Genomic DNA, 25,906 nt, shown 5'->3' with positions numbered 1-25,906 from the left:
CTGGGTGACACCATGACTTAAATACAATTATTTCTGCATTCATGTCACTCTGCTGTCCATGGATCTTAAAAAGGTGTCCTCATTTCACTGATGTTTGAGCTCAGGACAGAAGTGTCAGTAGCATTGAAAGGTGGGAAGAGAAAATTCTCCAGATAAAAACCCCAAGTGTTTATTCCTGAGATCCTGTTTTCAGGATCTGATCCAGCTGGGGGTCGTCATTAGGCTGGTCAGTAACGATGGGGGAGGAGGCAACAGCCCATCCAGAAGTTAAGCACCTCCTGTGTAAGAGACAAGACACTCAACTGTTACATCACCTCATTCCCTCTGCACATGGTCCTATCAAGGAGCAATCTCATTACCCATCACCTCCATTTTTTTTTTTTTCCCGGAGGAGGAAACTTTTTTCAGGAAAGAGATGAAATTATTTGTTCAGAAATCTTCACTGTCACTGGGGTTTGAGCCCATGTGATCTAATTGCCGAGTTCAACCCTTAAGCCCTGGGCCAACAGAATAACACTGTTGTCCCTATTGAGCAAACTTGAGAAATGCAGTGAAAGAAAGGAAAGGGGGAGAGTGAGAAGTGAGAGGATAATGGAGAGTGTATGGGGTGGACAAGCCACAGGGAATAATATCTGTACTTGAAACATTCAAATAAGCGAGAGAGAGAGAGAGAGAGAAAGAACTTTTACAGTTGTAGTTCCATAAATGTAGATTTTAACTTAAAAAGGAAGGCTAAGTAGAATTAAATTGGAAAGAGAAGCCAGACTATATAAAAAATATATATTACACACACACACACACAATGTTTCTTGTCATATATGTTAAAAGCAGCTTTGATAGCTTCATTGTGATTCATTGTTTCATGAAATGCAATTGTGTTGTGTTATTACATGAAATTAAATTTAAAAAATATAAAGGCGTTGATACAGTTATGGTTGCTACTGTGCTGTCATCCTAATTGCCTCAATCATTAGGCATCAAAGTTAAATCCTCAGGTGTTCCAGAGAATTCCAATCATGAGATAGATAAATGTGAGCGAGTTAACTTGAACTATTGAAATATGCTGGTAGGGGAAGAAGCCATGAAAATATCCTTTTTTCTTCTTTAAAAATAAACACAGGTTATAACACAAATACGGTGAGTGCGGTTTGATCCCCAGCCCCACCGTCTTGATACTCTCAGTTACAGAGATTTTGTAGCTAAAAAAGCCTCGGCATTGCTTAGTCTTTCTTTTGGTTTGATGGGTCACTCTTAGGTCTTAGTGAAATAAGAGAAGCAAACTTGTAAATGAATTGCTCTGGAATTTCTGTCTGACTTATGCATTTTCTTTTGTTTCATTTTTGCATTGAAAAACATTACATTTCTGTTTCCTTATAGAGTAGTGTATCAAGAGCCTGTGTATGGCAATAAATTGCTGCAGGTATGAAATCCCGGCTGGTGGAAAAACTCATCACTATTGATTGTGGGTTTGCTGTGAAATCCTACTAACAAGACAATTGCGGGGAGGGGAGATGGTCTCTAACATAGAAGGAGGAAAGACTTAACTGAATTTTCCAGTTTTGATGTGAATTCTTCTAGAAGAGAGATGCTCATCATGAAATGTTTCCCTCTTTGCTAGATTGTGTGTCAAAAGGTCTGGCTTGGCTCTTCATTTCTTGGCTTAAAATGTATCTGGCTTCAATGAATATAAACTCAGTGAAAATAATTCAAGGGTTTCATTGAACCAATAGTCTGAAAAAATAGTAGGTTCCTGGAGTCAACTGGGATGGTTAAACCAAAAAGCCTTTTATACATCCAGCATTGAGAGTCAGCATAGCTAACATAACTTCCCCTGGTTTCATTGTAGCTTCTTATAAATTTATTTCACAACTTTTGCCGTAGCTCTGAAACCTATTTCCCACTGCTGAAGCAACACCCAAATGAACGAACTTGTAGGAAGGAAACAGAAAAAAATCAACACATCCATCGAAGTGTAGCTGGCTAGGTCTAAAACCAACATTAAAACTGTCAAGTAAAAGGAAAGAGGAATGAAAACTAATGATCAGTGGGAGTTTTATTACATGGGTTTCCCTGTAACCTGCATCCTCGTTTTGGTTCAGTATTAAGTCAATTAAGAAGGTACTTTTTTTTTTACTGTGAGATTAATCAAGTTTTAATAAGAAATCTAATATAAAAAATGGGTACTTGGACCTAGGAGAGGACCAAATAGTTAAAATTCCTGACATCAACTTTTATTTTCACTTTCTAAGAAAACAGGACTTCTATTGCCATATTTCAAAACTAGCTGAACATACGCAGATGAAAGAGTAATGATTTATATTTATGTTTTACATTTTGCAAATGTTCTTTAAATGTCATAGTGAATCAATTTTATGTATATTATTAATCCACCCGTTTTAGACAAAGTGAGATCCTTGGATGTTCTCAGAAAGGAAAAGCCCTACCCAATCCCTGTGTCCCCACCAATGACAAAAATTTTACCTCGCTTCCTAAGCAATTCGCCGTTTGGATATTTGAACATCTTTTTCCAAAAGTATGCTCTCAAGTTTAAACGTGTGATTTCCGTTGTCAGACCACTCTGTGATGCAGTGGAGAGCCACAGGGCTCATTAATAATGCTTTACAAAGTTCCACAAATGAGTATCCAGTTTCATTTCATTTCACTCAGCATCTCCCAAACCTATTTGATCATGAAACCTTGCCCTTCCCTGCCACTATGAATATCCCACCAAGCACAATTTTGAAAATGGTTCATTGGTGTATCATTAAAGGTCCTTAGTTGATAACTTCCCCCAGTGGACCTCCAGAAGTCTTGCTAACAAAGGAAGTGTTTCTGACCATGTGAGTCAGTATCTCCCATGGCCGCATCTGGTGGTGGTGGCCAGGTTGAGAGGGGAAATCCATAATGACATTTAAAATGTGTATGTTCTATAAGTTCACACTTGTATTTTGCTGCCTAGCATGTGAAAGTGAGTACATTTTGTGAGTAGGGAGTGTAGACCATTTTGTGTTTGTCATCCCTTTTTTACCTTTGGTTTGGTGGTGGGAAAAATCTACTTGTCAAGGATGCATTTTTTTGTCCTAAGGTCTGGGAGGACCAGTTTCAATGTGAACATGGTTTGGTGACCGCAGATAGGAGTGAGTGCTTCTTTTTTCAGACATTACTCCAGAACCTTGCAGAAGCTTTGGCTTTGCTCAACGAGCTGCAAAATATAGGGCAATAAAACTGATTAGAGTCACCTGTTAGAACGGCTAATTAAAGCAATTTGTATTTTTTTTATTACTTTACAGTGTATGAACACATATACGGAGTTAATACACAACTCTGGTTTTCCCCTTAAACGGATTTCATACAGAAGAAAAATAGCGAACGAAGACAATGCAGTATATAGATGTGGTGACACCCAGCCGTCCAGTCCTTTTCTTTTTCCAATTATTACATATTTCAGGGATCACTTAGGCCTGGACCATCCAGTACTGTAGCCACCAGCCCCATGTGGTTGTGTACATTTAAATTCAAATGAACTCAACTTAAAGAAATCAAAAACTCCATTTGGTGTACCAGCCACACTTCAAGGGTTCAGTAGACATTTAGGACAAGCAGCTACCATACTGGACAGCAAAGAGAACATTTCTGATATCATCAGGTCTGCTGGACAGCAAGAAGATCACTGACCAAGGTCAAAAGCTCTCCACTGGTTCCACAGACTTTAGCAAACTATGACCTTGACTCATGAATCAGGAATACTTGTAAACACATTCTTAAATAACAAAGATAAGTATCAGGACATTGACCACTTGTGCCTGTCTTGCATGGAAACACACATTTATTTTCTCTAAATGGCCAAGTCATTAGGCAGACATACAGAGGATGGATCTTTCCTGAAGCGTTATAGATAAGTCCCTCTGCAGGATCCCAGGTGTACACACATCCATTTTATATTCATGCAATAAGTATCAACCTAATAGTGAGGTTTGTTTTAGGTGTATTCTGTTGCACTGCCACAGTTTTTCCCACTTATCAAACTTGCTACCTACTTCCATTGACGGAAAACATTGCAGAAGTTGGGGGAGTCCTACAGAGTTCAAAGAAGGTTTGCAAGCAGGACGTGGCCAGAAATCTTTACTGGGACCAAATTCACAGTCACCAAGGCATGATTGATTGACACGGAACTCGATGCAAAGAACTTTGCAATAACTTTTCTTTTCCGTTCTGGAAGTGAAAGAAAAAATGAAACACACACTCAGACTTTCTCTGTTCAGAGCTTTCAGCTGGTTGCAGCTAAGGCCTCCTAGCAATCAGGAAGCCAATGCCAGCCCCTCCCTTCCTCATTAAGTTCAGGAACATATATACCTGCAGACCTGTGTCTTTTATGGCTGCGTGATGAAAGCTGAAGAGATGGGCAAGCAGATGGAAAGAATGGCTCCAGAACTCTGGTGACCCCGATTTTCCCTCAGCCCATCGGTCTGTATTCCTCAGCGCATCACTCTGTATCTGCTTGGTGCTGGGTGTGACAATTGCTTTGGTTTTCCATCTCCTCAGCACATTTAATGAGTTTCTCCATTCCTAATTAGAGGACATGGTGTTTGGAACACCAGGTGGTATCTGGCTAAGACCTCTTTTTTTAACTTTCACATTGTTTTTCAAGGGAGACTTTTTTTTTTTTAATACTGGCTCCAAATTATTGGTGATTATCTGTCAGCATGTCTTGGAGGTATCGTCTCTAGCATGATCCAAAGAAGGAACTTGATTAAGGAGAAACTAGCTTTTTGGAATTGCTGTGTAAGTGATAGCGACGCTTCTTGCAGTTTTCTCGTTCATCTGTTTTCTATCCTATACCTGGAGCCAAATATAATGAACTCCTTCACCCAAAACCCTACCATTAAATCCCCCCATTACACCAGTTATTTATGCTGTTAGATGCCCTCTGACATCGCAGTCTGTCCTGAATTGCCTCTTTCCAGTGAGGGTGAGAACCCTTCTCCCAGAGGATTATGGGACTATGTATTCTAATTAGAACCTGAATGGTCCCTGTGTTATCGGTGGAGACTGGATCCTGCTTGTTAACTGTGCTGAAATCATTCGACAGTGGTTGATGTATCGCTGTGGTCTGCTGAGCAAGGAGCTCTGTTATTTTCACAGTTTGATAATCAATGCTCCACTGAACACAGTTCCTTTAGAATGTGCCCATTTGTTTGTCCTCTGCTTAATTGAACAATTGCAATTACTGGTACATACAACTAAATGTTAATTATTTTTCTCAGATTTTTTTTTCTCTCCTAATGATTTTATTTACAAATTGGAAGACTTTATATTTTCCACACCAAACAAATTCTCCATCTGAACCAGTGTGATATCTTTAGCTGAAAAGACAGAATTTTTAAGTGCTCACCATTCCTTTTTTTAATCATTACGTGATATATAGAAAGCTGGAGACAGTCTTCTTTAACTGCTTTAGTGGTTGAACAACTACACGTGCAAGAGATGGCTAATAAACTTCCAATCAAAGGGTTATCTTATTTTTTTTTAATAAATATCAAAGTAAGACAGCAGGGCATCAGCTTGACCAATATTGGATTTTTAAGGAAGTAATCAAAGATTGAATAAAATGTAAGTTAATAGCTGATAAGTAAAGGTAAAGCATACTCATTTTTGAAAATCTGGAAAGTTCAGCAAAGCATAAAGAGCATTTAAATAATTCCCCGTAATCCTCCCCACCCCAAAACAATTACCATTAATTAACATGTAGGTACATCTCTTTCAAAGGGTCTCTGGGTTGTCCCTTTGGGATATGCTTACAACTGCTAACCTTTAACATCCAGCTGGGGTTGGTGGTCCACCCCCCATCTTTCTGGCGTGTTTCCATGCTAAGCTTTCATTAACCTCCACTTTAGTTTGTTAGAGGTGGGTAACCACTGTTCTGATGTGGTCTCACAATCGGGCGCCCTGAGTTGGCTTCCTCTGCGTTCCTAAGTCCACTTTCTCCTTGTGTTTTAGGGTGGTTACGCTGCATATCGCTACGCCCAGCCCACCCCTGCCACTGCTGCTGCCTACAGTGACAGGTAAGGGCCTTCCTTCTCATGCTTGACATTTACCTGGAAATTAACTCGTGGGAGACGAGATTCTCGTCTGGTCTTGGTGCAAATGCATGACTGCTGGGGAGGCAGCACCCCAAAAGTTAGGTCTCATGGTGAAGGTCAACAGGGGGCCACATAGAGAGAGGATGCACAATGACGCCTAGCTCATTCTAAACACCTGCCCTCTCTGCTGAGACACAAAGATAGTGATACACTTTGTCCGTGCATAGTTGTTTTCCTGATCTCAATTCCTGCGACAGCACACCTTGCATGCACAAAGTATACTCCCTGTACCAATCTTCTCATGGTCTTCTCTGTAAGACCCTGGTTTCATCTAACGCATAGGACAAAAACCAGGAGATGATCCTGCAGGTTTACCTCGATTTTCAGTACCCCGTTTCCCCCTTTTTTTTTTTTTTTTTAACATCTTTGTACATCCAGGAAAGCATTCCCCTTATTGCATTTTTTAATCCAAACCAAAGGAATGGGGGAGGTGTATCTGGCATTCATAAGGAGAGTTGTTCTTTTTGGCAACGCCCAATGACCATACGAACAGAAGCCAACATTTATTTGTAATGCACACCACATGTTAAGACTGGCAGCGGAAGGGTTTAAGAAATGCAGAAGTCAGAATTGGATGTCGGGGGTGAAGGCTGGGGGATGGAGGAGCTCTATTACGCGTTACCCAGGCTTAACAGATGACTCGGTTTCTGAAATGGCAAGCCACAGCTATTTTTGTATAAGTGCTTTGAAAAAAAAAGAAAAGTGTGCGTTTCCATATCGAATGCAAATCGTTGGCTCTGTTTTCTGAGGACATAAATGTGAATGTTCAGATGCTCTGCATGCACAAATGTCATGGAGGGTGCTTATTTTGGGTAATGACTCTAATTTAAAAATATGTTTCATGAATAAAACAGTAATGGTACCAATTTGCATGTGTGGCTGAGGCATGCTGGGTCCGACAGGTAAGCAGGCGATGTCTTGGACTCGAGAATGGGGAGTGTCGGCAGACACTGGTTCTCCTCCCTGGCCTCTTGTGACTCAGTCCTTATCTTGGTTTGCTGTGGTATGCTTTCTCTGCAGTTCCATTCCATTTCTCACAAGGTGTGTCGTTAGCTCATTGTAACTACAGACTTCTTCTGAGGTATACTAAAGCAAAAGAAATTCCTGAACCCAAAAAGCCTCACTTTGAAACCCCCCTGCCTAAACTTGTAATAAAATGGCTCTTTGGCAAGATAGAATTGAGATCTGTTGTCTGAATGTATGCAGGTATTATTCCTGTTTTCTTATGAACAGCCATCACGAGCTCTCAAGGCTGGAGGGAGCTTCCAGAGGAACCCAAACTATTGTCAACGTGCAGTTCTAATTGCCTAAATTATCCAGTTACCCAGTCATCAGTTGCCAGGATGCAGAATATGTCTTATAGAAGTTGCTGTCTTCAATACACTTTGACACTAGATTAGGGAAATTGAGAGGGTCACAAAAGCTAATAAAAATGATGACAATCTTGAAATCCTCAAGATCATTCTACAAATGAGAAGACTTAATGCTATTAGATTCTGCACACTGAAGACTCACAAATATCAGTCGTAATGTGGTTCATCTACAACCCTTAATCATTTTTATGAAAATATCTCTGGGTGCTAAATTCTCCAACACCCACTCTGTATATAATTATAATCATAGTAACTTTAGCCTGCTGCATAATTATAAGAATCTTAAACAGATTTCTGTCTTTGGATTTTTTATCTTGCTTCTCAGTATAAGTGCATCTATCCCCAAGCTGAAAAAAAAGGTTAATTACAAAGACATAATTTAAATTGCTTTCTTCAATAAAACCAATCTAGACATTTGGAAAATAAAAAACAATGTTTAATACTATTCTTAGATAGAATTACTTGAGAATCTGGCCATCTCTGTTTGCGTTCATCTTAAAAATTAAGTGAACAATTTGCTGCATTTGGGGGCACCATATATGCAAATGTATTTATGAAATCTGTTGTTTTAATATTATTAAGATTTCTCACCGGCAACATGTTCTACTGAAAAATTGCCCTCATTCTTGGTTTGGTAAATCTTGACTAACTCTGCAATTCCCACTTTGGTGTAATAGTTTCAGTTGAAGAAACCAACTAAATATACTCTTGTCCATATAATTGGCCTCTTGCTGTTCATTAAAGAAATCTGCAGATTAGGTCCTTTTGGTTGCTGAGGCAATTGATTGCTAGCCCTATTTCACTTTATTATAAGCAAGACACTTGCCACGTGTGGAGATATCGCATTGAGGGAAATGCAGTAATAGGTAAATTACCAGAAAACAATCTTTAAAGTGATGTTTCTGGTTTGATGTGTAAAGTGTACTTATGAAATGGTGGTACTTCCTTTTATTTTTAGTTAAGCAGGTAAAGAGAAGGAAGACCCTTTTAGAGAAGACGCATATTTGGGGGAAAATGTGAAATGATCAGAATAGCTTTCGAATCTAGATTAAGATGCCAATTATCTAGAATTATCTCAGGGCAGCTGTGTAATCATTTCTTTTTACTCAATCACAGTGTCATATCAGTAGGGAGACACTCTTAGTTCCTACTTTCTAGAAGAAAGGCAGGATGACAAAGAGAAAAGCTTCTTAACCCAAAGAAACTCCTTCAAAATAGGAAGTAAAATCAGCAGGAATAGAGAATGTTTGGGTCACACTCACTGGCTGTCAACTTGATCAAAAGAGAAGCTGCAACAAACTTTCTCTCTAATCGTGAGATTCACTCTTCAGACATCTTGAAAGGGAAAGAAGTTTGATGTCCCCAGTCGGTAGAATTTTACCTTTTATCAGCACAAATTAAGCCCTCATCAAATTAAAGATTCAGGGGCCTTTGGAAAATCTTGAACTCCAGTAGCCTCAGGACTGGCCAGAACGTCCTTGACGGCCACCTTGCAACTCCCCACCCAACATCTTCTTGGTTAAATGATCACATGCTGATTATCTCGGAGTACCCTGAGAGTTTCTGAATGCTGACCTCCAGAATGAAGACCGTCTGGTGTGGGCAGAGATTTCCCCCAAAGAAAAAGACCTGACTGGACTAGGTAATTTTATAATCTTATTGATGAATTGAATGACAATAGGCAAACATCTTTCCTTGGCATTTAGGAAACATTTGGTAAGCCTTTGACCTCACCTCAAATCTTTACTTCAAATCTCACTTTGATTTGTGGAAAGCCAACTGTCTGAACTCTCAAGGGAGATGGTTTTCTGAGCTTGAACCAATCAAAGCATGGCAGTGGGGCCAATGGTCATCTGGTCATTGCATGCCACTTGGTGTTGCTGATGTGTTCGTGGTATGTTCTGGATTTGACAGGTCCATCATCACAGTAACTCAGTGAATGGCTTGCTTGAATTAAGCCTGGGGACAGGCTTCTCTTTATTGATTGGCTTTCGGTTTCTTTGTGTCCACGACTTGGTCCTTGTTGCATCTTTGAGCAGCCAGACTGGGAGGTGGAGGGGTGGTGGTGGGGGGGAGATTTCCTTTTCCATGAATTATGCTACAGATATTTGGGTAAATATGTCTGATGTGTACACTGCTTTGATGAAAATGTTACTGCGCCAAAAAGGCAGACATTTGTCATGCTTGTCCTGCTTGCTAAACATTCTAACATCCCCTAACAACCAGTGCATGGAAACGGCCCTCCACGTTAGGGCAGAAGGGAACTCAATTCAGACCAGCTAGAGGAGAAGGTAATAAAGTGGTTCACTCCAAGATTTCACGACAATCCAGTTACCCTGATAGTTACCCTGGGCCACTGTTTTCATATAAGACATGCATTTCCGTAAAGATCCCTGAAAGTTAGCAGCTTCTGACATACAGTAGTAGTCCTGGCCATACGGGTGCCCCTAGACTGAGCAAAAGAGACAGCAAGCAACAGGCTTCTGTTTGTTTTATTTTCTACCCTTTTTTGTTTGTTTTTTGAGACCTTTAACTTTCATCAGCAATGTTAGACTGTACCATGTGAAATTTCTACCTTTGTGTGCCCCACATGGTGCAATACTGGCAATTTCATATAGCTCAGCTTAATGGAAACCCAATTAAAATGCCATAATATCAATTATCCTGCTCTCTGCACTTGAAATATATATATGTATGGTCATACACATATATGTGTGTGTTGTGTATATATATTATTCATATACATATGTGGAAAATATATGTGTACACAACACATACACACACACACACACACACACACTTCTGCCTTAAGACCTCATGGAGGACTCATAACAGTATCTAGGTAAATCTTAATACAAGGAGGTCAGGACTCGTCAAGTTCAGCCAGTCACAAGCCCCATGCTAGAACGTCTATTAAATGCGATACTACAACCTATGAATAAAAGGTTCTATCTCAGAGAGAAATAGATTAGTAGTTCTTTCTTAAAACTCAATAGGAATAAGTAGTCATGTCTTTGGAGTCATGGAGAGGTGGATCTGTAGATCAACTATTTAAAATTATACGGGTGGTAGGGATGGATGGATACATACATGCATAGATGGGTGGATGGATGGATGGATGGTTAGAAAGGTAGATAGATGATAGATAAATAGATACATAGGTGGTTAGGTGGATGAATGGAAAGAAAGAGAGAAGAGAGAAAAAGGAAGGAAGGGAGGGAAGGAGGGCAGAAGGGACGGAGGGAGGGAGGAAGAATGGAAGAAAAGGAAAAGAGAGAGAGAAAGTGAGCAAGAGAGAGAGAGAGAGAGGAAAGAAGGACGGAAAGAAAGAAAGAAGGAAGGAAGGATGGACAGATGGGAAAAAACTATCATCTCTATGCTCTTATAATATTTCATCATAAGCTAAACTACAGGAAGTAGAACTAAATCCTTACGTACAACCTTAGTTTGATCTAAACCGAAAAACTAAAGGGGTTTGAGTTGATTTCCATTTATGTGGGTACTCTCTCTACTTTAGGACTTTTGACGTCCTGGATTTAGGTTAAATAATAGAGAAATGCCGTCATTAAAATAAGGCTAATAATTGCATTTAAAACGATACACCATTTTATGTGGAGTCCTTACCAAATCATATAGACTAAAAATGCAGGGGTTGTCAGCCTATAAAGCATATGAGCCCCCTGAATGGGAAATTTAATTTACCATTTAAGGGTTTTTTTTGGTAGAAAGGTTAATTTTAAAAATACTGTTATACTTTAGGGATTAACAATTTTACTATCTCTTGCTGTGGAGTAGAATGTAGAAAGTTCATCTATGGGCAATGTGGATCCCTTAATGAGGGTAGACCATGCGAAGCAGAGAAAGGCGGGAAGTTTCATTGTTTTCCCCATTCCTCTTATGTGAACCAAGTTAGATAAGGGTGGAAACTGTTTCTGATTAAAAAGCAGTCACAAGCCCCTGCACCCATCCTTTGTAGATGTGTGTAAGGAGGGATTTCAAGGTCTTATCCTGGTGCTTTGTGTGAAGCACTAGCTCCCTTGGCCAGCTCAAGACCTGATGACACTTACTGGTTTACCAGGACAGGAGAAGAACACGGACAATGTAATATGGCCGTCAACTCCCTTGTCTGGGGAATGGCCAGGCTTTACCCGTGCTTCTTTCGCATATGCTGTGAAAAATAGCTTTTCTTGTATGAAATGATGACAACAGCTTTGCTTTCTTCTTTTTTTATCCAGTTTTGTTTTTAATGTTCTTCCTTGGCAAAGTAAAAGTTGGCAACTCTATGATAGACTCCTTATTATATTTTATTTACATTTTCAATCTTTTTTTGAGAAATCCACGGGTGGATTTAAATTAAAAATAGAGTGAGAGCATTCTAAAACTTGGTGATGCCAAGAATAGTATTCTCAGATGAACGAGAAACTGAGGGCTTAGTTCATGAGGGGATAGATCTGCAGTTAAGACAAGGATTCAGGGTCGGAAGGAAGCTATTTTGGACTCACATTCTAATCTGTTGAGTTAAAACATGGCAGCAATAGTTACTCTGCTATCTTTTATTTAGTGCCCTGTTGAAGTTGTTCTTGATTTTAGCTTTTAATCTTTTCCACTGTTTTCACTCATCCTGATGAGCTCTTCTGGGCTCTGCAATTAAGAAAAGAAAATGATGCTCTTTGAACTCGTAATAGAAATGAGACACTAATGCCTTTATTTATATCCTTCTGTACTCCAGTGCCCAGCAAAGCACATCCAGTCTTTAAAATTAGAACACCAGGTTGAAATATATATTCATACATAGTATTGTATATAATATTTCCTTGTTTTTATTTATATTCTTATTCTTCTATTTGGTTTAAAGTTTACTTTCTTAACTGATTCTTTTTTTTTGGTGATCCAGCATCCCCTCAGGAAGAGAAAGGGAAGCTAATTATTCTAGACAGCTTCAGGGTAACAAGAAAGAAACAGGGATTGCCTGTGAGTTTCCTGTTACAAGGCACACATACTACATGAAAATAAATTGCTTCAATAAAACTTGCCATATATATGAGAATGCTCCTGTGAAAGTGTTCCTTAGGTGGAAATAGAGGACTTTGGTACTTGCACTATTTCTTAAGACTTCTTGAAGTTTAATACAGTAACTGAGCAAACTTTGATTCAAATCATCTCTCTGTGATAACGATAACAATAATTATGATAATAGCAATAATAACAATGGCTGTGTATGGAGTCCTTACTATGTGATAGCACTAAGTGTTCTAAGTGCTTTACAAAGACAGTCACTGAACTGTCTCACTAAGTATTAAATTGACCGCCATGGTACAGATGGGGAAGACGAGCTTGGGGAAGGGTGAAGCAGATGTTCAGCTCAACTTGAGAGCTAATGTCTATGCCCTTAATCCCCAGGCTCTATTGCATCTTAGTGGAGCAACCTTGAGAAGTCGTTTCTTTGCCCTCCGTCACCTCATCTGTGGTGGGTATATTGATTCCACCTCACAGAGTGATTTGGAAGTTTTGAGACACTGCCTATGAAATATTCAGTGCATCAAGGGCAGTACATAAGATACTCTTGTTTTCATTTTCATGTTTATATTTTCATAGTCATAAATTCCAGTTTTTCATATTCCCACAACATAGTCCATTAAGAGCTTTAAATCTGGGTAGCAACAGTGAGCTTAGAGGAAACCAAAAATATCTAGGTTATTTCAGTTACACCTGAATCTCTGTAATCCAGGGCTTTGAATCTGTTGTTTCTTTAACTGATTCCAGAGTCAAGCAAAGTTTAGGGAGGATAATGACCAAATATACTCAACTGATTATGATGTGGACAAGACTTTTAAAATATAGTAGGTAGGATTATACGCAACTCTAATCCTTTTTAATCCACTGAGTTCCAAGAATAATTTATGTTTGCTTTGTTTTGCATTTTTTTAATGGAAAAACATGCTTTTTTTTTTTTTGGCTACTTAAGCCCCCCCAATTGATCAGTCCTCCAAAGTTTAGATTTTGATATGTCAGGTTTTCTTAAAGTGAGCAGTCTTAGATGATGTTTCCTGCCACTTTTAAAAATCTTTTCACCACGTAGATTTCTGTTTTGAAGTTAATTTTTTCCGTAGTGTCTCTAGTGTGCCAGGTACTATATAAAACATTGGAACAAATGACCTGATCAGGTAAGCAGTATAGTTAGGGCACCCATATAATGATCATTTAAAATGGATCATTTTAAATGGGACATTGAAATGATCATTTAAAATGGGATGACGTAACAGAGAAGGGATGCACTGGTAGTAATGACTCCAGGACAGCAGGCTTCAACTACGACTGTCGTAAAACCAGAAGAACATGTGTGGTCATCCTAAGTAGAACCACCAGTGTGTGGATAGGAGAAGCAGGTCCAGGCAGGGTGATGTACACCCTGGGAAATCCCACTATTGGGCTTCAAGTCCAATGTCTGTCGGTCCAGGTCCTGGACTGTTTCTACCTCCTTATGCTATTGTTACAAAGTCAGGGCAAAGGCACGTTTGCAGCTTCAAATAGTCATACCTGAGACACAACTTGATAACTTAATGATTAAGAAGCGAATGGAATTTCATGCTCTCATTTATTTTTCCCTATGGATCAATAGTTCTGATTGAACGTTCACCAAACAAATTACGATAACTAAGATAATTATATCTTCTGCCAACCTGTTCTGCAGGTTGGTGCTGATTCCATGCTCAGAGATAGTGAAGGAGGGAATGTAGAGCTCTTGCTGGTAGCATCAGTGTGATTTTGGGAACTTGTGTTTATGGACACTAAGCTCTCAGTGATGAAAAGTAATATGGCTGTTACTGATCAGTGTGTTTCCTGAGTTTCTCTTCTTTTTAATCTACAGACAGGTACACACACACGCGCGCACACGTTAAATGAAAAAGTGCTCAAGTTTTTGTTTCAAGAAGTATTTGCCTTTGGTCCATAATCTTAACGGCTTCTTAACAACCGTTAGGCACTGCCAGATGAATATATAATTAAATTGAAGCGGTTAAAAAAAGAAGCAAGCCTGTAATAGTCAACAGACTGGACCAAGAAGGAGTTGGGGAGATATTAAAGGACATTCCAAACCCAATAGACCATAGCTGTCACAGCCATTTGGGTAGACACGTTTGCCAGTGACAAGACAAGATATAACAACTCCTTTGGTCATATCATGGCCTAATTACATACTTTTTGGGTTGCAGATCATTGACTTGATAGGCCACAAAAAAGCAAATAAAACCTATCTTTTCAGTAGCGCCATCAGGGTCCTTCAGCTGTGAAAGGTTTAGAAGCAGGTGAGAAAGCCCAGAGCTTTCTAGAGGCTGGTCAGGAACCTCTGATGAGGACCTGTACACAGAAGCCTCTGGATGAGCCATTTCTGTTGCAAATAAAGAACTTTCCTCGTAGAAGACAGTATTCCAGTCAAGTAGAAGGGAATATACACACAGTAGATAGACTCTGAACTGATGAAGCATTAGTGAATGTGACAAAAATTAAACCTGCTCCACTTCGCCTTTTATTTTTTTGATCACTATCAGATATGCTAGAAAATCTATCTTTGGGGGTAAGAGGGAACTTTTCACTTAAAAATTTCTAGTATTTCTTTTAACGTTATCAAAGCAAGTTCTGACTTTTGTACCTATGAAGAGAACTTTTAATTCTTTTCCAGAAGAACTGACTTCTACTTAAATGTGGCCTCTCTTATTTTCATATTTGTGTGTAATACATGCCTGTGAGCAGTCATTGGGCAGAAATAAATGACTTCTCATGGTTTTCTCCCTGATGTGAATCACAGTGATTTATTCTTCTGGAATGAGATTCTCCTCTAAATCATAGTGCCTTTCATCTTGAATTACCATACAAAGCATTTAGAGTAGGGCCGCTATCAGAATTTAGGGTAGTCGGGTAGGAAGAGCTTGAGGAGGAACTAACTTGTCCATGTTGTCATTGTTTCCAGGCCTATTCTTACTACATTATGATGTGTTAATGTTCAGATAGATCATTAGGTTGTGGGGAGATGAGACAGAATCAAAGCCAAACACCCTTTTCCCTTCATTATCTTAATCACTTAGATTGAAATGTGTTGGCCTGAGAGTCCAGACATACATCATACATCTGATAACCTGGAACAGTGGTTCCCACTGTTTTTGCAGCCGTGGAATCTCTTTAAAAAGAAAACTAGTATTGCTGGATGCTTCTAGCATCCTTTTAATCCCTATCTCCTTTCATGGTCCAATTTTGTAATTTGAAATTTGATTGCATTAAAAGATTGAGGGACTTCCCCCCCCCCCCGCCATTTCTATATTGTTAGAGGGTTTGTGGACCACTTCTAGTAACTAGAATAGGAGCCCAGCTGGTGGGGGTGGGGACACTTGAAAAATGTCTCCTGGAAAATATTAGCTCCACAGCTTTCCCAGAAAGACAGTTTCTCTGCTGTTCTTTTCATTGTTTATTCAATATCTGTATCGAACTAAAACAAACAACAGGAAAAGAAGTGCTTACCTTATTCTGTTCTAAAATTTCAAGATTGAAGTGGTTCATCTTGAGGGTCCTTAGAGCCTTACTCTGAGAAGCATTGTTCCCAGACCAACCAAATTGGCCTCACCAGGAACTTGTGAGAAATGCAGAATCTCAAGCCCCACCTGAACCACAATCTGTACTTTCAAGATCCCGGGGCGATTTGTGAGAAGCACCATTCTCAGGGTGCTTCAATTCTACCCCGATAGGCAGTAAATAATGTTCACTCTGAGTTCTCCTTCCACAAATCTTCCACATGTAAGAGAGTTTGTCATTGTAACTTGTTGCTTTGTAAACATCTCTCTGCTCTCTCCCTTCCTAAAGGAGAAAGTAAGAGCTGTCCACGGTTGGGCATCCCTCACAATCCATTCTGTTGTGACTTCCTTCCTCAACTAGTTTAGGGCCACAAATAATCATTTTTTGATTCCAAAGATCCAAGAATAATGAAAGTGATTCCATGCTAATATCTCCTCATTGGTTGTGTAATGCTGTAAACTCACACTGTTGTAACACGTACCCTGGAAAAGTCACATCTGATTTCTCTTACCTTTATGGAGCCTCTGTTTTGTCATCTGCTAGGGGAGAGCATAACACCGGTTAGAATCAGAAAGAGACGAAGGTGAACATTGCTTTATAAACTGAAAGAGGTGGCGAAAAGCATGGCGTTATCAATAACTCAATTGACTATTGACAGGTTTTTTTAGGGTGTATATGGTTATTTGAAAGCATTGGATGTATACAGGCAAAAGCAAGCAAATTAAATTAAATCTATCTAAAAGTGCAAATCATTTTTAGATGAGGCAATCTTCAGGACCCACCGTAACACTAACATTCTGGGAACCTGTGCCTTCCCCAACTTGTCATTGGCCTGACAAAGATGTAAAGCAGTGTCTTTCATACTCATTGTATCTATTCTTTGATTGGCACATGCGTTGGCAAACCTTTGCTTATTCACCAACAGACTGTGATCAGAGATTTACATATAGAGACAATCTCAGTAAGTTACTTACTACACGCGGTAGTACAGGCAGGCTAATTGACTCTCAACTGCCTCATCTTTAAAGTGGGGCTGATGAATCATGCCTGCCTCCATGGGTTGTTGTGAGAATTAATTGAGATCATGAAGAAAAAGCTCCTTGAATAGCACTGATACTGAGTAGCCCTCAGGATATCATCATCATCATCATCATCCTCAACATCATTATCCTCCTTATTTTTATTATCAGCAGCATCACTAAATGATAGGCATATTTTGTTTTGTTCTTGGCCCCAAAATGAGTCCTTTCTTGTGGCGGCAGGTTTTCAGAGTCAGGAGAATATTTTTGACTCTAGAAGTTTTTTTGTTGGTGTTGTTTTGTTTTTCAATCTTGACTTCCATCCTAGAAATATGAAAATACATAGACCCGAAATTTGCTAAGAGAGTAGAACTGAGGTGTCCTCACCACACACAAAGAAAGGTAACTATGTGAAGTGATGGATGTGTTAATTAGCTTGATTGTCTTAGTCATTTCACAATGTACGTGGATATTAAATCATCACTTTGCACACTTTTAAAAAAGCATGTACAACCTGATTATAAAAATTTTAATTTGTCAATCATATCTCAAAACTGGGGAAAAATACATTGGGCCAAAAAATGTTGAAGGAAGAAGCAACTGGGAACCATGAGATCAAACAGCCTGTCCTTCTGTTCATCTTTCTCCTGGATTATTGCTTCTCTTTTCTGTCCAAGGAGGAAGGAGCTCAGGCTGTCAGGGATGCATCAGCTTCTTAGGAAAAACAACCAGTTCTCCCAGTGTAAACCCAGCCCCCAAATCAACACGGCTTTAGATTTAAAGAGTTAAAAAAAGTCAAACTAAATCTGCCGGTGCTGCCCTTTTCCCGTTGTGCTTGGTGAGAAGTCCAATACTGCGGTGGAGGTGGGTTATTGGAACCCCAGGGAACTTTCTACCATCAGCTCACTTCATTTTGCACATAACTCCTAAGTGGACCCAGACCTTCTCAGCATGGCCTCTCCACCCTCCAGAGCCTCAGCCTGGATACCTGCTGCTCTTCCCAGCCTCCAGAAACTCGGGGACCCCCTCAGCCATATGAGGGCTGCTTCCCCTAGAGAACACGTATGCTTTTCAGAGAACTTGCCTGACCCATTTCCACCCCGTGATAGGCACTCATTCACATGAGAAGCTCCTTCTGCCCAACCAAAGCTGAGGTGGGATTTTGCCGTCCTTGGAGGCTCCAGCCCACCTGTAAAATGACCTATAGCCTCGAAAGGCTCTTAACTATCTCCCACTTGCCCTAAAACCCCAGAAGCCCAGGACTTAACAACACAAACACCAGGCCTCTTTGTGGGGAGAGAGAAGCCTGTATTTTTCATGAGTCCATGCAGCCAGAAAAATACATGATGTTTTCCCCCCAAATAAAGGCTTTCCCATTCATGTTCTCATTAATCTGCACAAAACAAACAAAAATCTAAGAGGGGTAGGTGCTATTTTCATTCCCATTTTCCAGATGAGGAAGCTGAGGCCCAGAAAGGTGAAATGATTTTTCTATTGGAACACAGCTTGTGTGTGACCAGGCCCAGCTTCCAGACTCACAGTTCTCTTTCACTTTAGCCGAGAAAGTGGTACAGTGGGAACAGGGGAGATTATTAAATGTTGGAGATACTAAAATTACAGAAGTGGACTCTCCCCAGGTCTCCAGGAAATGGAGATGCTCTTGCATTTGAATCTCTAAAACTCAGAGATTTTGGATGGAATATTCACACTGGGGACAGATTCACAGTACTTAACTCCTTTTGCACTTAAACATTTTTATGTGTGCGGTGTTAGCAGTAGGAACTGGGGCTCAATAAAATAGTTTTGAATGGGTGTTAATGCAGTCCCCTTTTAAAATAAAAAAATACCAGGATAGACCCTTTCAGAGGAGTCTATAGTCAGTCTTTTTATTCACTTGCTTGTTTGTTTCTTTATACCTCATCTCAATTCTACAATTGGCCATGGCCTCTTGAAGTACATATGATAGAATACTAAATATATATATACACACACACACACACACAGAAACACACACACACACACACACACACATATATATATATATATAAATTACAACAGGGCAGGGAAAAATATGAATCTGAATGGGATTTGTACAATTCTAGAGTTTTAGAACTGAGTCAGGGTGACAGGTAAAATACTGATCACAAGCAAATCGGTCTCCCTTTCAAGGTGATAAAACTGAAATATAATCAGATTATGAGCTTCGAGATAGCCAAGCCCAGTATAGATATTCCTCAGTGATTTAACATGCCATGAGCATGGCATCAAATTCCTTAAGCTTAGCTGGGTGCCCGGCACGTTGTAAGCCCTCATTAACCATCTGAGAAGTGAATGAACAACACCAGTAAACAATTTAGCAAAGGCACCAAATGGAATTTTAATAGGAGCACCTTTTTTCTGCATGTTATATTTAACTGTTCAGGAAATACTCAAGGCTGGATTCTCTGTGATGGAGATCAACACTAGTGCAATTTAATTAAAAAAACAAAAACAAAAAAAACCACAGAAGACACAACTCTTATTTCCTGCGAAGTCAGGGCACATATGTTCAGAGAATATTTGCACAGTGAGAAATTAGTTCTCAATGCTGGCAGATACGTTAGAATCACCTGAGCGGCTTTTCAGGCATACCTGTGCCTGGGTACCACTCTCAAAGATTCTGTCCTTTAATGATCGGGCCTGGTAATTGGTATGTTATATTTTTTAAAATGGCCTGGTGATTGGTATTTTATATTTAAAAAAATCTTAGCTGATTGTAATGGGCAGTCAGGTTTGAGAACCTCTGTCTTATAACTAATAGATGCCCCAGAGACTATAGATAGAATTAAATTGACTTTGTCCCACTGCCATCTTGGGGCTGCCGTCTGCCCGACCAGAAGACCCGCTTCTCAGGCTGTAGGGGTTTTTTAGTAGATAGCCTTGGAGGGTTTTATTCACATGTCAGTGTGTGTGTGTGTGTTCGATTGAATATTCCCAGCATTGGATACAAAAGGAAACTTGCTATGAATGGCGCCAACCCTGAGTTTTGTGTAACAATAGTGACAAAAAAGAATTGAGGCCAAAGAATGATAAATGACCAGAAACTTTAACAGTAGAACTTAAAGCCAGTATTATTTGATGGGAGAACCTCCTGTCTGGCCTTTCCCTCCACCACAACCTATGCCAGAATTTTCTCTGTATCTTGTTGATACCTAGCTTCTCACACCCCTTCCAGCAACACTGGCTGGCTGTTATTTTCATTTGACTCTTAGGATTCAGCTGTGGGTGATTTTTAGAAGAAAATTAAATTGCCAAGAGATGAGATTTCAGGGAAGGTGAAAAGTAGGATAATAAGGATAACATGGCAAGTCACAGGACTCATGTAAATGTACCACCAGCTGAGTCAGACCCACAGTCTGGGTGGTCAGTCTTTGGAAATCATCGTAAAACATCATGAAGTCTGGTAATATATTAAAAAGAGAGAAAGACCATGTTAGAAAAGTTCTCCGCAGAGAAGCCACACCCATTACTGACTCAATACCCTCTGTTGTGAGCATCCCTGAGCAGAATCTTAGAGGGTGAATGAGAGTTGGGGTCTTGGAATCTAAAAAAACAAAACAAATGAATATATATAAGAAAACAGAAACCGACTCACAGATATAGAGAATAAGTGAGGAGAAGAAAGGGAGAGGGGGGAGATAAGGGTATGGGATGAAGAGATACAAACTACTATGTGTAAAATAAATGAGCAACAAGGATATAAAGTACAGGGGAATGTAGTCATTATTTTATAATAACTTTAAATGGAGTCTACTCTATAAAAATATTGAATCACTACGTTGTACACCTGAAACTAATTATTGTAAATCAATATTGTAAATACTTTAGTTAAAAAATAAATTATAAATTTTTATTTACAATATTTATTTAGTGTAAACAAACTTATTTAAAAATAAATATTGTAAATACTTTAGTTAAAAATAATAAAAATAAAATATTTTATTATGATTTTTATATTTAAGCAAAAAAAAAAATTAGAGTCTTGAGCCAATCCAACAATGTCCAGATTTCACTTAACATCTTGTTCACATTACATAACCTTCTGTGTCTCCATTTCCTCGTTTATGAACGTGGGGATAATAAGAGAGATTGTAAGGAAAATTGCATGAATATATATGCACAGCACCTGGCAACCGCCTGTCATGGATAAGCGCCCCATCAACTTTAGGTAGTGGCTCTTTGGTGTCAACACTCCAAAGAGTCAAGATGAACATAGCCTTCTCTCTTGTGCTCGGTAATTTACTATTTCCTTATTTTTCTTAAATTAGCAATCCTCTCTTCTCTCACAAAGCCTCTGTATATCTAAGAGTCTTCCTGGGAAAGGTGGGCTTTGAAATGAAAACGAGAATGAACTTGCAGGAGATCTCTCAGCATGATTTCTCAAATTTCTCCATGGTAAAAAAAAAATACCTAAAACCACAATTCCCTCCCTGGAGGTATGAGTGGGGTCCAGATGATCAGACCTCTCTCCTGGAAATTCTGATGCAGGTGGTCAGGGTTGAAACCCAGGCATCTATATTTTTAACAAACATTGTAGATAGTTGTCTTCAGGGAAGTTTGAGAAGTTCTGGAGTAGAGGGAGAGGTCAAAAATAGAGAGGAATTCTAGGTGAAAAAAATGGTAAAGAGAATTAGATGCAGACTCACTAGGAAAAAATGGGAAGACCCTGCCTAGATGAACTTGAGTATATCCATTGGAGACAGTGAAAGAAGATGGACAGAGGAGGAAGCAAAAACAGAGAGCATGATATTATGGCCACTTTCACCAGCTTCTGCAGAAATGAGGTTTAAAGCCCATTCTTTTAGAAGGTCTTCAGAAACTAGAAGTAACCATTCCTGGGCATCCTCAGCAACCACACAGCTAGGTTGTCTTAGAGGCCAGCATGGTGGGTGGCAAAACGGAAGCTGCAAAAGAAGCAAAACCTGCAAGAGATTTGGTGATCCAGCCCCCTTTCCACTCTGCATTTGTACCATCCCCAAGTGCTTCCCGGCTGTGGCTGATATAAGATGCACCTGCCGAGCATTTTCTAAGCTACCTCTTTCCAGATCCAGTCCCGGAACAGTTATGCCAGGACCCACAGGAGTAGGGCTCGGCTTTACTGCTTTTAACCTCTCCCTGTGAATCTAGGGGCAGCCAAGGGGAGAACCATTCAGCTAGACAAGTGCTTCTCAGCCTTGGCTGCATAACACAATCACCTGGAGGTCTTTAGAAACTACAGATGCCTGAGACCCACTTACAGAGCTGCCATTTAATCGGTCACTAGGAATTTTAGAAGCACACCAGCTGTTTACCCTGTCCAGCCAAGGTTGAGAATGACTCAGCCAGACCTAATCATCAACAGCCACTGCACAAACCAGTTTGCTGAAAATAAGGTCCAACTGCATTTGAAGTTTAAGTTCTCAGGCCTGGGTTGACAGTGAAGAGCAGGATTAGCAAAAGGGGACAGGCCCCGTGCCAGGCTCCTTTGCCCTCTTGAGAGGTGACCCCCCTGTCCAGAGCACACCTGGGTTGCTCTGATCATTAAGTTTTCCTGACAGTTTGGGAACAGCAGACTTCTCTGCTAGGTCTTTAATCTCTTTGATCATACCTCTCTCTGGTCATTTGGGGTAAATAATTTCACCGAGAGGGTCATATCATTTTATGGGCAGACTAAAAGACATGGTTTATCTTCAATTTCAAGTGGAGAGAAACAGAATTGTATATAAAAGTGTCCTAACAGAGGAGACATAGACACCACAATGAAACTTGCCCCTTATTCTACCCACATTCCTCTGTTGGCCTGACATGTGGGGTGTCTCTTACCAGGCTATGTTTGCCAGGCAGTTCCTATTAATTGTACTTATAATCAGTCGATGAAAGGGTAGTTTAGAGGGAGGGGTGATCACACAGGCTTACTCCATGGAATTAATGAGCTTCATAGGAATGCACTTTTCTAAGACGTTAGGGTAACCTTCCTTGGATGTAGTGGGACTGCTTGTGTGGGTTAAAAAAAAGTACAGAATTGATACGTCCAGTGGATTACTACTTTTTTACAAACATGTTTATACTCCTTTTTTGGCACTGCTGCAGAGCCCATGGTATATTCTTTAAAATGTTGGTGATAACTCTCTAAACTTCGATGTAGACGATTTGATAGTTGGAGGTAGCCTGAGCCAACTCTTTTGAAGACAGTAAGTCATCAATGGGAGTAATCTCCTTTGTTTAGAAATTTGCCCAGGAATCAAAGACACTGAAAAAAGTCCAAATATATAGATTACAAAAACAAAAAAGAAGAAGGAACTGGAGAAAGTGTAGCATTTTTTTTAAAGAGTAAGTATATCATGTCAAAAATAAGAGTGCTACGAAGGACAGCCATCATAGTTTCTAAAAATCTGGTACAATTAAAGAAAAGGGTCTCATTGCTTTATAATCATCCTTGCAGGCTGCATTTTTACAAGTTTTCTCTCTTCATCCAATCACTGTTTTGTTGTTGTTGTTTTGCGGTACGCGGGCCTCTCACTGTTGTGGCCTCTCCCGTTGCAGAGCACAGGCTCCGGTCGCGCAGGCTTAGCGGCCATGGCTCACGGGCCCAGCCGCTCTGCGGCATGTGGGATGTTCCCGGACCGTGGCACGAACCCGTGTCTCCCGCATCGGCAGGCGGACTCTCAACCACTGCGCCACCAGGGAAGCCCAAACACTGTTTTTTAATCTGTGTTGGTTGCCTCCCATGGCTTTCCCAGAGTCTAGCAGGCTGGACAGTTTCTTAGGGAAAATGCAGAAGAGAGACTCAAGGGAGAAGTGCGTTTAGGGTTAGCGAGTATGTATGGGATAGGGCCACCTCACGAATGAGGCCCCCCTCGTAGATAACAGAATGGCTCTTCCAAAGAGCTTGCCCCTTAGATAAACCAGATCACCGTTCTTGGTTATGGTAGGTTCTTCTTTTGATCATGCTAGAAACAGAGGTCCTTCCAAAGTACTTGTTTGGTCCACCGGACAATATCATACATGTAATTTGAGCTGTCTGTGTCTTAGAGTCAGTCCTAGGTGAGCAGGTCAAAACAGATACTCAACCCAAACAGCTTCATTTTCAGGGATACTAATTTTACTTCTCCTCAAACCTTGAAAAGTTGATGCCAGATAACGATGGGGCCCAAAAAGTTTCTAAAAGAGCAAAAAGATAGCCAACATCCAACAACACTAACTTTCATTGTTTTAAGAGAGGTGATAAATGAACTTAGTTATGACTTTTGTTATGTGGACGAGAAACATAAAAAATGCTATCCTCAGACCATGCATAATTTTGTTGAGATTTCATTGGTGTGGCAATGATGAGAGTCTTCAGCTGAATGTTAAATTCTAGTGAATTTTCAAATGGTAGCTCTATTTGTATTCCAGGGTGTACCTCTTACAATAGTAAAACTTTCTTAAGATGTTTGAAGGGATGCTCAATCACTAGATACTTTTAGAAACGTTGGAACAAGACCAATCAAACCAAAAGGCAAAAATGCATTTATCTGGGTTCCAGATGATTCCTGTGCACAGTAAAACCTAACAAATGAGAATTAGAAGCCTCAATACTCCTGCTTCTGCGGCATTTAAGAGCCTAGCCAGTCTCATTGGGACATTTTTGTAATCTGCCTGACGCAGACGTTCTTATTTCTAGAGAAACAGACAGTACCCGTGAATTAGAACATTATATTGTGGAAATGGCACAGTTGGAAACATCTTAAGAGAGTTTTATCATCTTTCTGGATTTACTAAATCAAAGGGAAACAGCATTTTCCATTTCTATTTTCCTTTTAATACCGCATCGTTAAAAATAATTTGGCAAGACAGGGTTTATTTCAATTGATGAGTTCTCTTACCTTCTTTATGTAGCAAGCCTCATTTGGTGAGGAAATTATTATCCATAACATGACACCATTTAACATACTCTTCAGAAATGACAGCATTGCTTTTTCTTTCATTTAAAAAATTTTTTTGGATATTATACTATAATAATAGAGTTTGGGATTTTATGATTTTCCTAGCTAGTTGCAGTATACTCTTTTTCTAATAGGTAGTCTAATTTTGTTTCTTTTTTTTTTTAGTGTGGTCTCCTTTGAGCATTAGAACTCCATAGAAGCCCAGTTTGAAATGCCCTAGCCGTAGAAACATACCCTGGCATGATGACATTTTAGTAACACATAATTAATACTTCAGTGCAACAGCTTATACGTGGTCCATGTTCTGACATCATCATGATTTTGTGGAAGGGTTCCCCGCATGCCTGTTTCATGATCTTCCTAAACTCTCTAGGTCCAAGAGAGAGCAGCACATTTCCTTGCAACATCCAAACGCAGCACCCTTCCCTCCCCCTCATCTGAATACATCGAACCAATTGGCAGAGAGAGCATTTCCCCCTGAGCGAGCAGTATTGTGAATTTTATCTTCTCTTCCAGAAATCAGTTCGTCTTCGTTGCAGCAGATGAAATTTCTTGTAACACCTCTGCAGGTAACAAACATTGCTACTTCTTGATGCATCCATCCAAGTCCCAGTATCCTTTTTTTTTTTTTTTTTTTTCCTTCACATGCTGCAGTCGGTCACGCTAGAAAGTTTAGTTTAAAAAAAAAAAAGAAAAAGTCATATCTTTGGAGTATAGCTGGAGCTTTTCGGCTCTGCTGTCTAAAAAGACAGTAGGCATTTTGCTAACTTGGATATTTTAATTCCAGTTTTAATAATACATGATCCAGAAAAGTAACACTATATTGAATGAAGCCGCAATAAAATCTTATGGTATAATCTTATGGTGAA

The 25,906-nt window shown here is 39.7% G+C and overlaps 1 protein-coding gene across 11 annotated transcripts in view; it reads left to right on the top strand.

Moving 5' to 3' along the window:
- Nucleotides 1–25,906, top strand: part of RBFOX1 (RNA binding fox-1 homolog 1) — a 364,238-nt gene that overhangs the window by 320,657 nt on the left and 17,675 nt on the right. For 4 of the 11 annotated variants that reach the window (XM_082669675.1, XM_082669671.1, XM_082669668.1 and 1 more), the window contains exons 10-11: nt 1,378–1,420; nt 5,998–6,062. In XM_082669675.1, coding sequence (XP_082525801.1) covers nt 1,378–1,420; nt 5,998–6,062 — 108 coding nt within the window. Of the gene's footprint in view, nt 1–1,377; nt 1,421–5,997; nt 6,063–25,553; nt 25,607–25,906 lie in introns of all 11 variants that reach the window. The other 7 variants (XR_014297671.1, XM_082669672.1, XM_082669669.1 and 4 more) reach the window with 3 other exon arrangements.

Source organism: Grampus griseus, assembly GCF_964374135.1.
Source record: "Grampus griseus genome assembly, chromosome: 14".
Taxonomy (NCBI): domain Eukaryota; kingdom Metazoa; phylum Chordata; class Mammalia; order Artiodactyla; family Delphinidae; genus Grampus; species Grampus griseus.
Note: the sequence above shows the minus strand (reverse complement) of the source record. Positions and strands in the feature narration are given on the sequence as shown.